General features: G+C 39.4%; 1 protein-coding gene across 1 annotated transcript in view; it reads right to left on the bottom strand.

Moving 5' to 3' along the window:
* LOC111237263 (catenin delta-2-like) overlaps window positions 1–13,150 on the bottom strand; it is a 250,031-nt gene that overhangs the window by 121,444 nt on the left and 115,437 nt on the right. Inside the window, exon 10 of the mRNA XM_022766288.1 lies at window positions 12,169–12,342. Coding sequence (XP_022622009.1) covers window positions 12,169–12,342 — 174 coding nt within the window. The remainder of the gene's footprint in view (window positions 1–12,168; window positions 12,343–13,150) is intronic.

Below are 13,150 nucleotides of genomic sequence, written 5' to 3' on the forward strand. Positions count from 1 at the left end.
AGGAAAAAAGAGGCGATGAAGGGGGAGACAGTAGAGCCACACAAAAGAGGGTATAGGAGGGTAATGAAGCAGAGTTACTCTCATCAGAAGCAAATCCCAGTCTTTCCTTCTACTCTTTAAATGGTGTCTGTGGTGTGTCTGTCTTTCTGAATGTCTCATTAGTAGCTGAAGCTTCAGGCTACTAGATCACAATATCAGTGTGCGCTTACTGAGAGGCTTAGCACCCAAATAGGATGAACCTTACTGCAAAGGAGGCGGTAGGAGAACAGTGAATGGAAGAGAGACAGAAAACCCAAAAAATGGCCTGTCAAATTATTTTTATAGCCCGGGCTGAGACCACTGAATGGGTATGTCCTTGGGAAGAAGCTGAAAAAGGAAGGTAAAAGGGACGGTAGCACAAGTAGAGAGAGATGTTAAGGAACATGAAGAAAGAGAAATCCCCAAAAGGTGCCATGCCAAATTATTGTTTTAGCCCGTGCTTTTGTTTTTACATTTTGTTACTCTGTATTCAGCTTCCCCATGCCTCTTTATGCTTTGCATTTTCTCCTTTTCTCAATCTTTCTGTCTGCTCTCCCTATCTGCTTCCCCTGCCTTAAGTACATAAGTGTTCCTGAATTTATCATTTGTTCTGGTAATGGTGGGCTCTGACTGATGACTTGACCTTTGGGGCCATCATTGCCTGGCAAAAATCCACATGTTGATTCCTGTTTATGCAGGTATATGTGTCATTGTGTATGAATTGTGTGTGTATTCTTGTATTCCTGTCCTTGTGAGAACCAGGTTTAAGACTTTTGGAATAATGACATTTTGACCGCTAATTAAGCAGTTTAAGAAGTTAAGACTTCAATTTAAGATTATAATTAGATTTAAATTTAAAGTGAAGCATGTAATTAAAAGTTAAGGTTTAGGTTCAGGGTTACAGAATAAACACAGAAATGAAAGGTCCTCACAAGTATAGTTAGACAAACTTATGTATACGTGTGTGAGAGGGTGTGTCTTTGATAAAGTACAGCACATGACAAACTCACTGTGTCATTTCATGGAATATTAAACAAATCACGAAATGTGCCATGTGTGCACAAACGCACACAAACGCACACACACACGCTCCACTAACACCTCTCTCACCTAACGCACTGGCGGTGTGAAATTGTTGTTTGAGAGGAAATAAAAGGGCAGGTGTGTCTTTGTATTCCCTTGCTTTGGCGTAGAGTAAACAAATCACGGCTGTGCTCCTGCTGGCAGATTAGCGACGGGAAGGGAAACTCTATTAGTCATTTGACACAGTGATACCTCTGCAATTAGCCAGCCAGTTGAGGGGCCGACTAGCTTACAGTGGGGCTGACTTTTTTTCTTTGCGCTGGTGAGACAAGGGAGCCCCAGCTGAATGTGCAAGAGATGGAGGAAAACAGGGAGGGAGAGAGAGAGAGGGGTGGAAAAAAATTAGAGGGGGATCAAACAATCCTCTGAGCATACCATGTCCATCCCCCCTTCTCATTCTTTCATCTCTGCCTCCATTTCTTTCAATCCTACTCTGTCTCTGTCACTCTCTTTTTTTCCATCACTCCCTTGCCCTTTCTCCTCTTTCTTTTCTTCTTTCCATCTTCCTCTAGATCTGTCCCTCTTCATCCATGCCTCCATCCGTCTTTTCTTCTCACCCATCTCTTTTGAAATCATAGCTTTGCCCTCCCTCTCTTGCTGTAGTTCACTCGCTCTCATTTTTTTGTCTGTCATCCTTCCTCCATCATCCATTCATTTCATGTTTTTCTCTCCCTTTCTTCCCCTAACACCCTTTTCTCTCCCCCTCTCCCTCTATTGTGGTTGTAGTAGACTATGTGATCAGAGCTGAGGACATGTCCTTTCTCCCGACACGCTTCAATGCTCAGAACGATTACACAAAACCCCTCAGTACAGTCTCTATCTCTCACACATGCACACACTCACACAGACATGCACAAGCACACAAACATGGATTTCTAAATATGCAAGTGATAGACATGGACTAGACATGCATGCCTGTAACACATCTTTTTCTCATGCTTTAAGGTCAACAGCATGCACACGCAACCTTGCCTACAGCGGCCATGAATGAAGAATGCATTCACAAACACAGAGACCCATAACACACACACACGGTTTGGATGTGGAGGAGAGTAAGGATTAGTTTCTCCCTCTGTTTATCCCTGGGAGAGCCTTCTGGCCAACGCACAGCTCTTGATGTTCCTGAGCTGGAAGCTCTCGAGAACACCACACACACACACACACACACACACACACACACACACACACACACACACAAATGCTCTTTTTTGCACTTTCAGTATCAAGTCTACAACATTTTACAGTGTGGGAGCTGTAGGAAACTTGTATCGAGGTGCCATGTCTTTCTCCAAGAATGCTACTTAGACACAGCTGAGGCTTCAGGCCAATGGCTACTGCTTAATGTTCATGTTGTGGAAGGACAATAGTGAAAGTCATAAAATAGATGAATTTCTTGTCTTTCATGTGTGTTAGACCAAGACTGGTTTAAAACCTAGTATATGGCTGGACCAAGTATGGTCAATGTGCAAAATTAAGGATGTATAGTTTTTCTGTTCATATTGTCAGAGTGGAACATTTTTGAAATAGGGACTGAAATGTAGGCTATTCAGACTACATCTTAACATCCATGCTGCTGCTCTATACTGCTAAAATCCTGATTTTATAATGGCAATATTGTCTGACAAAATCACCAAACACATAAATTAAACACAAAGACTGTTGTGTGATTTCACCTATATGTACTTGTAAATCGATGAGATTTGAAGTGACAGAATATCTTTCTTATTTTGTCTCTCACACAGCGCACAGCCTCCATCTGGGTAAGACACTTCTGCTCTGCCTCTCAGCCACTCTCTCTAACTCTCTTAGTAGCCAAGGATTGTCCAACTTAATGCATTTTGTGCAAGATTTGGTGCTTTTTTTTTTTTTTGAAAAAATGAGAAATCTAGTGACAAATGCACAAAATTGGCAACACTGCAGGCTGTAAACGCCCCCTTATAGAAATTCTTTGCACCAATTCATTTTGAAAGAGGTACGACCAACTCAGTCACATGGTATTTGGCTGACCAATGGTGGAACTATGATCAGTCAATTCTGTTGCCAATGCAGCCTGTTGCTGTTGCAGCGAGTTATTTTATCCTTGTGAAGCACTTTGTAATCTATTATTTTGATAAGTACTATATAAATAGTCATTATTATTATTATTATTATTTTATTATTATTATTATTACTATTATTATAAGTATTTTTTTTGCAAATTGGCTCTTGTTTCTTTCACACCTTGTCTCAATACCATCTTATGTCTAATGTAGCACTTTGAATTACTTTGTTGTGATAGATGTACACAGAATAGAGAGAACTAGGACTCTATTGAAAAGTACATTGTTCTAGTGTTCTTAATATTGTCAAATATCTGAGAATGAGAGGACGAACAAGACAGTACCGATCATTTGCATCATGTTGCTATTTACGGCTCATCGTAACTACACAACAGTGGCTCAGTTGTTAGCACTGAGACCTCACAGCAAGGATTCAAATCTGACAGCTAGAACCTTTCTGCATTGATTTTGCATTTCCCTTGTGTTCATATTTGTTTCCTCCAGGGGCTCCTTTTTCTATGCAGGTTAGCTGCATTGGACACTGTTTATCACCCAGATGAAAAGTGAATTTCCTTTCCCATGTGTACTCTGCCTCTCACCCACTGTGTGCTGAAATAAGCTCCAGCACCCCATGACCTTGAATAAGATAAATGGATCAGAAAATGGATTTATATCATACTTCACTTGATCATGACTTACTGGTATATATACTGATAGTGGTATACATACATATGTTTGAGTTTAATTCAGTCTCATTGATGTAGGGACAGTGAAATAGATTAGTGAGAAAAGAAGAAGCAGCTAAAATGTTCTTTTCAAACCTTTCTCAGAGGGATTATTGATACAAATGAAACCATTGTGAGGCCTGGCTTTTTACATGTATTTACAGTATGCCAAAAACAATATGGAGAAAAAACACCAACACAGAGGTAATAAACAATAAACTGTGAATCAATTAATGAATAAACTAGATTTAAATCCTCACGGTTGTATACCTCCGCAAACCAGTCAAGTCGTAGTTTACATCCAGGCACAGAAGATCTGTACAATCACCACAGTTTCAAGGTGGGCACCCAAGATTAGTGTCACCTGTTCAGTGTCTGACCAAATGTGAAATATGGTCACAATCTCCCCTATAAAGTGTTTTTGCAGTACATTATGATGTCACAGTGAAGTTGAAAATCATCATTTTATCCTATCAGACATTTGTGTGAAACGTTGTTGTAATCAGTATGAATTCTTGAGTTATGGCCAAAAATGTTTTTGATGAGGTCACATTAACTTTTGACCTTTGACCATCAAATTCTAATTAGTTCATCCTTGAGTCATAGTGGACATTTGAGCCAAATTTTAAGATATTCCGTGTAGGTGTTCCTGAGATATCCCATTCACAAGAAAGGGATGAACAGACAGAACCAAATCTGAGAACATACTTATTGTCACCAGCACAGAAACATAAACATGTTTTAAACAACAGACATGGACATTTCTTTTCATTTGATGAAAGTAGTCAATGCTGTTGTTGTGCTGACTTCTGTGTGGTCTCTGAGGACAAAAACAAATGAAAGTTTCCTTCTACGGTTATGAATTTATTATTGCTGATAAAGCAGAGAATATGCTAATCATGTAAACTGAGATAACACGGGACACAAGTCGGATATGTGAATGTGTGTGTGTTTTTGTGTGTGTTTTCACCACATTTGTATTAACAGTATTTGTGGCCAATACCGTGTGTATGCCTATGAATACAAACTTTCTGATAAGGTTTATGGTGTATGTTTGTGAGAGGGTGTTTTGAGAAACTAACATCAACTTCACATGAAACTCATATTTAGGAACTGCCATATGTTTTCACAAGGGAAAGAATTTGTGCTGATCTATAGAGTAAGTCAGCTTTGAGCTGGTAATTAAAGCTTTCTGAGGCTTCAGCAAAAACTCCCTGTAAATACTGTACAGGTTTAAGCCACATAGACCACGTGGTTTCAACTAAATTGTTGTCCACCAAATTGAATAGTGCTATGGGTCGTAGTTGCATTTCGTGTCACAGTTCAGTTCATCTGTTCGAAAACAGATTATTGCAGAGAAATTTCATCTGAAAATGCAAAAAAATAAATCAGTTTATGCTCCCCTTTTCTTCCTTCTTTCCTTAGTAGATTTTGGTTTCCATCCTCAATTAAACTTGGAGTAAACATTGTCTCTAAATTAAGAGCTGGCAGCTGAGTGACAGTCATAAACTGGACATTTAATCAGCATAAATTTTTTCATGGTGGAATAAACAACACCTTATAATTAGGTTCAAATTCATTCTTCGTTCTGTTTTTACTGGTGTTCAAAAGACAGCAAGTTCATTAAAAGACCAGCAGGATCAGAGGCCAAGCTGAAATTGATCCTGGCCAAACAAACCTAATCTAACCTTGCAACAGAGGGAGCCTGGTGAGTGACACACTAAAGTGATTGGGGAGATGCTTAAGCCAAAAGGTCTAACAATGTTGCGGTGCTTTAGAATCCTGCACTGAGGTTTTACCATGCTCTAATTGAAACAGAAGTGGTGATTCAGGTCTCCTGAGACCAGACAATTTCAAATGTTCACACATACCAGGTGACAGTCTATCAGGCTGGAAACAATCAACCAATGCTGGTGTTACTGTTATGATTTGTAATTAGTAAATAATAGTTAATGTGCCTCTATATACTGGTTGGAAAATGTAATCACAAAATCAAAATGTTTCATTCAAGTATTTTGTCATTCAAATCCTTATTTATTTACTTATTCACATTTACTTACTGGTAATATATTTACATACAACTCACAGTTTACTGCACCTCCCATCCTACTCTACTAGGTGCAGCCATAAATATAGAGTTTTAAATCTCTGAGCAAATGTTTGTGAGGCTTATGCAGCTAACACCTCCTTCCTCTATATCCAGAAAATATGAAACCACGACAACTCAAAGCTGTTAACTACTAATTAAGAAATTAAAATAAGTAGCACCTGCCTTGTTTGTTAGATTTATCTGTAAATTATCAAATCTTAGAGGCAAAAGTAAAATTATCTTTGTATGCAAATGAATTTACACAACATCAGATAACAAAATAACTTATTTGTTGGAATGATAATTTTTACTTTCTTTGGATTAGAGCCATAGAGTGGTATCATAATATATACTGTATATTTTATGACAGTTAATCTAAGCATACAGTATGCTATGGCATGTAGCTAAAGGCTGTAGAAGAGCGTATGCACATATGGGGGTATATATGCAAAAAGCTACAAATAATATCTACATGTTTAATGTCTAATTTTTAAATCTCTACCAATATAACTGCATATAATCACACACACACACACACACACACACACTCACACACAGCCCAAGTGGCTATGCTTAGCATTATAAACCTCATTTGGTCACTGGAGGACATGTGCAAGATGAAAGTGAGCTTTTCCTTTCTCCTTTTTCTTTTCAATGATATGTCACTTTCTCTATTTAAGAGGTGCCCTGAACTTTTCCTGCCTTCTGGTTAGAAGACGCAGATCAACTGCACTCTCTCTCTCCAGTCCTCTTCGTCTTTACCCATTCCTCCTTCCTCCATTGGGCTTGTTTTCACTCTCTCATCACTCTCTCCCAATACACTTTCTGTTCTGTCCCCCTCATTAGGATATCAGATCTCATTACAGAGGGTGCACAGCAGATTTAAAGGAGAAAGCAGATTGGTTTAATAGTTTGATGCAAAGCCTTCCTCATATTCCTTTCTCTCCTTTCTACTGCGCATGTGTGTGCTTATTCACACTAGTGAAAGGGAGCTGTGCTGTAGAGCTGCAAATTCAAGCAAAAATAATCCCACTTTAGTTTCGAGAAACATCATAACGCACACACACACACACACACACACACACACACACACACACACACACACAAAATCACACACTGTTGCGCTTATGTAACAGAGTTGATCCCTTGTCTTGGGAACTGCATAAATAATTGCAGAAAGCTAATGAGGAAGTGTGTGTATAAAGGTGTGTTTGAATTTTCTGTGATTCTTACAACACCATAGCCTTACTGCATTTATCAAAAAACTGAGAGGAAAAGAAAATCACACCATGTGATCAAAAACATCATTATTCATTTAAAAAAAGAGGAGGAGTCAGAAGACAGAACAATGCAATTGAGACTGTGGCAGAAGCTGCACTGCAACTGCCCAAAAGTACACCAAGAACTTACACAGACATAAAATGAAAAAACAGCAACTGGACACATTACATTTCACTTACATAAATTAGATAAACATTTACATAACAATTACATTAATTAAGTGTGCATTTGGCTTCTGTGTGAAAATCACCCTGAAAAAACTCCTAATAACATATTTATCATGTACAAAGCTTAAAATAACCAAGATGACTCTCTTAGCGGATGTGGATGTAGGAAACCACTGTCTGGTAAATGGACTTGCACTTATATAGCACTTTTCTAGTCTTACTGACCAAGGTGACTCAAGGTGCTTAACCCATACACTCACACATTCATACATCGCACCCATATGCACATTCATGCACTGATGGAACAGCCACCAGGGTCAATGTGGGGTTCAGTATCTTGCCTAAGGACACTTCATGTTTTCACCATGGCTCAGTGATTGCTGATTCCTGAAGAATTAGTGTCTGTCTCCCCCAAAGATACTGCAGGGAGCAATGTTAAACTACATAATAACCCTTATCAGCAGCAGTAGCTCAACCTGGTTACTAGATGCACTTGACAAATAGCCATGGCAGTGGATCTACCCATTCTCACTGTCACCACCTGAGCTACGTGCAGGTGTGATGTTAAGCTATTAAAGAGAAAAAGTGCCACATCCATTTAGAGTCACTGTTATTCCCAGTGGTCACAGTTATTAATACAGGCTAAGATAGCTTTCATGACATGAAGACGGAAGGTACAAAGTAAGAACAAAGGCAGGAGGGGAGGAAATAAAGAAGAGAACAAGGAGGGAAGGTCAGAGGAAAAGGAGATCAAGGAAGAAAAGGGGAGGGCATGAAAAAAGGTGAGGGAAAAGTAAAAGATTTCACTGACATGTACTGTCTACTGAATTAGTGGAGACTATGATCACATAAGGGGAACATTAAAGAAAGATAGTCATATATATATATAACAGGGAAAAGAAAATAACAAGAAGCAGAATGAGAAATAAATAATAAAGAGCATGGAGAGAACGAGAATGATGTCAAAAATAGCGAGATTCTAAAAAAAGTAAGGGAACCACAGTGACAAAGTGTAGGTCGATTTCAAAAACACACAGTGTCATTTTGGAAAAACAAACAAATGTGTAAACCACTTCCCGAGGCTTTTTTCTTGCTACAATTCTTCTTTGTACTAGAATGCCTTCATGCTCTGGAGACGCTGTGACCATGCAGGAATTATCGCTTGAAATAGGCCACATTAACCTGCAGTCCTCTGGGGCGCTGGCCTGGTTTAATCCAAGAATGAAGCACTGCGTGTCACTGCCTACACACACGCATAGTGTAAAAACTCCCAGATACTGACTCATGTTTGTGGTGTGCATGAATGCAGATGGATGGATGGATGGATGGATGGATGGATGGATAGATAGATAGATAGATAGATAGATAGATAGATAGATAGATAGATAGATAGATAGATAGATAGATAGATAGATAGTCATGTCACATGATGGAAATGCTGTTAATCTAACACTCTAACAATGAATGTTGAAATGAACTGAGCAGTGAAGAGTAGGAAACAATGGAACCTGAGCAGACAGACAGGTTATCCAAATGACAGTGTTGTAAACTGGACCCGACTGATGTGTATATCTTGTCAAGTATGTTGTCAAACTGCTGTCCACTGTGCTGCAAGAAAATGTCAACAGACTTCTTAAGACTACCAGTTTGTTTTTTTATTGGTGTTCTGACTAGATATCGGAGGTTGAGAGTCACACTGAGCAGACACAAATTACAAGTTCTTCAAGGAGTCTTAACTAAGAGCACCACTATTAAAACCGAGGGGGCGTCGAGTGGCACAGTGGTCTCGCTGCAGTCGGCCCCAGTTCAAATCCTGCATCGGACAGCCCTTTACTGCATGTCATTCCCCCTCTCTCTGCCTCCCCATTTCCTGTCTCTCTATACTATCCTGTCCAACAAAGGCACAAAGCCCAAAAAAATATATTTAAAAAAAAAAAAAAAAAAAAACATAAACCGAGTGTAGGTGAATATGTACCAGGTAGATGATTGAGCTGAAGAAAATGTTGCATGATCTGCTCCGTTTGGTTGTAAACCAGACGTGTTGCATCTACAATTCTGCCAAATTAATGGAATATAGTCTTGACCCCATGTGTCTGCTTTACATGCTTCCTCCTCATGTCCTGTTTGCTCCATGTCCCCATTTCTCTCCACTTGACTATCTGCCCTAAAATAGGTCAGGAAATAGTCACTATAAAAACCAGTGAAAGTGCAGTTCTTGTCACTTAAACTGCTTTTGTTGTATCATGCACTTCTTCATAGTTAAGTGTCCAGTTACGTAAGTAATGCAATGGCCCATACACTCAATGAATACTAGGCATGAATTACACTGACACTGTGGACCATATAATGACCAACCGACTACAACTTGGCAAATTTTGTTGCAATATCTTCCTTTTCTTTCCACCGAATGACTTATAGCATTAATTACATTGATCCATGCCATCTTAATGAACCAATAATGTGAGCCTGCCATTGCCAAGAAAAGGCACTATGATATAATTAATGACTTATCGCTCACTATGTCAGCATAGCCCTTATCAGTTCATTATGTGCTATCACTCCGTGCAGTTTGACTCCTTATTGCACAGCTTCCTAGTCACTGCACATGCTATTCACATGGCTTTTAAAACATGCTGCACCAAGGCCAGGCCTTAATTCAACGGCCCAGTGACTTCAAGGTGCTGTTCATTTTTGATGTGTTGATTTACCACTGTAGTTATATGGGCCAAGCACAGTCCACAGGGTAAAAGTGTGTACGTGGTGAAAAAGGCTCATACTGATATACTCTGGTGGAGGATTTAGTTCAAACAACATGAGACAATCTATTAAAATATTGTATCATAGCAGAAGCATATTGTAAACCTCAAGTGTTGCAATTAAATGTACACGGTCTAATCCACAGTCTATTGATTTTTGTAGCTGCAGTACAAATTTCCTTTGTGAGTTTTCCTATACCCATCTATTGAAACTACAAATACAAGGCACAGTAAATTATAGATAACAGTGGATCCTCTCTGTACACTTCTGAAGCACACTTCTTTAATTACTTCCTGCTTGAAAAGACAATCCTATCACTATATACACTGTTCAGAATTTCACCGACAGCAATCAAAGAAATATCTCACAATCATAAAAGCAAAACCCAATGACCCTTTAACACTGAAATGTGCTTCAAAAGCTATGCTCCGCGCTTAAAGGCAATTCTCACTCCTTTCAAGTGAGTCAAACTGATCAACTCAAATGCTGGTCTAGTGCGGCATATTTACTGCTATGATTCTGACCCAAATGCTAATGATAGCTATTAAGGCTAGGCTGGTTAATGACATCGAGGGAGCTGTGAATGTGGCGTGACCGACTTGGGTGTTTTCATGATACGGTAATGGGATTAACATGGCGTACCTAAACCCACATTGAGATAAGCTCAATGAGGCCCTATTAAAAACACATTGCTGGCAACAATGGAGTTATGGGGTGAGCGGGTGAGACTGAGTGTGTCTGACTGTGTGAGTTTGATGGAAAATGTGCCCAACTGTGATTCACTCCCAATTGGAAAAAATATGAAGCACACAAAATGTGTACTTCTATGGAACAAATGTGTCGATGTGTTATATATTTTCATTTGTCCCTGAGTTGGATGTAATCATTGGAAATTTGCAGGCCTGACTACACAGCACAAAGAAGGAGCCTTAACCATGAAAAGGGGGTAACATCATCTCTCCTAATGAGTGCTGTTGCATCTATATATCATGCATACCTGACACTAGGTAAATGAGGAGTTTAACATGAGGTGAACACATGCTGTGTGACTGAAAAAGTGATTTAAACTGATTTAAGTCAAGCTCCTAATACAAGTTTGTCCCGGCTCTAAGTATGCACAAAGGCTGATCTAGTACATAATCTCTGCAGGGTCTGTGAGGAAGGGGGTCTTTTTTTCACAGTTGATGTAAAGTGCTAAAGTCTTCAAAAATACTGTTAAGTCCCAAGATACGTATAAGGTTTAAAACTACTGGAAAAAAAAAATAATTAAGGATAATTAACTAATTTCATTAGAGTTAAAACATAGTCCAATGCAAAACACCAACAAGTCTTCCACCCTAAACAACCATATAGGTCGTATTTTTCAACCCTCTGATACGACCAATAGGAGTATCTCCTGAAATAATGACCCTACGGCAGCATGCATACCAGACCTTGGTTGTCATGTTACCATAATAAACACGCAAGTGTACCGGATGTGGCATATTCAACGTTGCCCTGGTTACTATAATAACGGTCATGGCTTTGTTAGGTTTAGGTACATAAACTACTTGGTTAGGTTTAGGAAAAGATCATGTCATGATTTGGGTTAAATTAAGTACTTCCTCAATATCAGATGATCTTTGTTGTCATGGTTTAAATAATAACCATGAACAATCATGGATAATAGAAACAATATAAACTACTGGTTTCACACGGGAATTGAACAGTGATCTCCTGTGTCATATTCCTGTGTTTTGTGGACCCATTTGTCCAGCCCAACCTCCTCCTTACACGGACTATGTCACTCTTTATACTATATACACAGCACTTTTCCCTTTGCTCCTGTCATAATTACTACGAGCACTAGATTTCACCTCACAACAAAACATAACTATGGGTCGTAATAAGCTGCTGCACAAACGACCTGTGGGCTCCTTTTTCACAGGAGGAAAGTGCATAAAACCACAAAAATGATAAAATGAAACTGCATAGCTGTAACTGATTTTACAAATACAGCAAGGCCTTACCGGTGTTGTTGCGATAGGGGCCTGTGTCTGGCCCCTGGCTCTGGCTGAGGCTCCTCATGGGGCCCTTGTTGTGGTAGACACGTTCTTCATAGATGGGATCTATGTGGTGCTCTGGGGACCCCAAGGGCCGAAGGGCCTCCTGACTGTGCTGACTACTGTAGGAGCCACGAGAGCCTGGAGAAAAGAGAGAGGAAGAAAAAATATGTAAGGAAGACAGAGAGGACAGAGAGGCCAATACGAGATGAAGTAAAGCAGGTTAGCAAGGGAGGTACAGAGGGATTGATCAGATGGATTTTAAGTAGGAATGGAATAAGGAAAGGAAAGGAGAGAGGGAGAGAAGATATATACAAGAAGAAGATATACAATTTCAGGTGGAATGGGAAGGTGGTGATAAGATCCACACAGGAGAGGTTAAAGGAAAAAATATGCGAAAGCAAGAGAGGATAAAGAAATTAATAAGGAATAATGAATGTGACATGGCTACTCAAGAAAGACAAGACAAAAGAATAGGAGCTGTTGTGGAGATAAAGGGTGAAAGACTGTAAAAGAGGTGATGAAAACAGAACTCACTCAAAAAAAGCAGGCCTATGTGATTCCTTTGTTTGTAGACCTGTCCATTTCCACCCTGCACATTTTTTTCAATGTGTGTTACAGAGTGCCTGTCAAGTTATGTGTGATGTTTACTTGTGCTGTCCCCTAACTTGAAAAGGTCCAACTGTTTGCCCAGAGTTTCACTGTGACTTCACTCAGTTCATCCAATGATCAGACACAAACTTTCTTTATCCTTTTGTTTTGGATTCAGGATTTGCTTTGTCACATTGGTTTAGTTTTAGTTAAGTTTAGATTAGTTTAGATTAGGTGAAAAACCGGCAGTCGCTCTGGAGTTTTGCAAGCAGTTGACTCATAACTCTGGCATCAATCGGGCGCTCGTTTGCGAGGTTGGCTACCATGTAAAGAGCTGTCTGGAACTCTGAGTAACTGA

This window comes from Seriola dumerili, unplaced genomic scaffold, assembly GCF_002260705.1.
Source record: "Seriola dumerili isolate Sdu_G_001 unplaced genomic scaffold, Sdu_1.0 BDQW01000822.1, whole genome shotgun sequence".
Classification (NCBI taxonomy): Eukaryota; Metazoa; Chordata; class Actinopteri; order Carangiformes; family Carangidae; genus Seriola; species Seriola dumerili.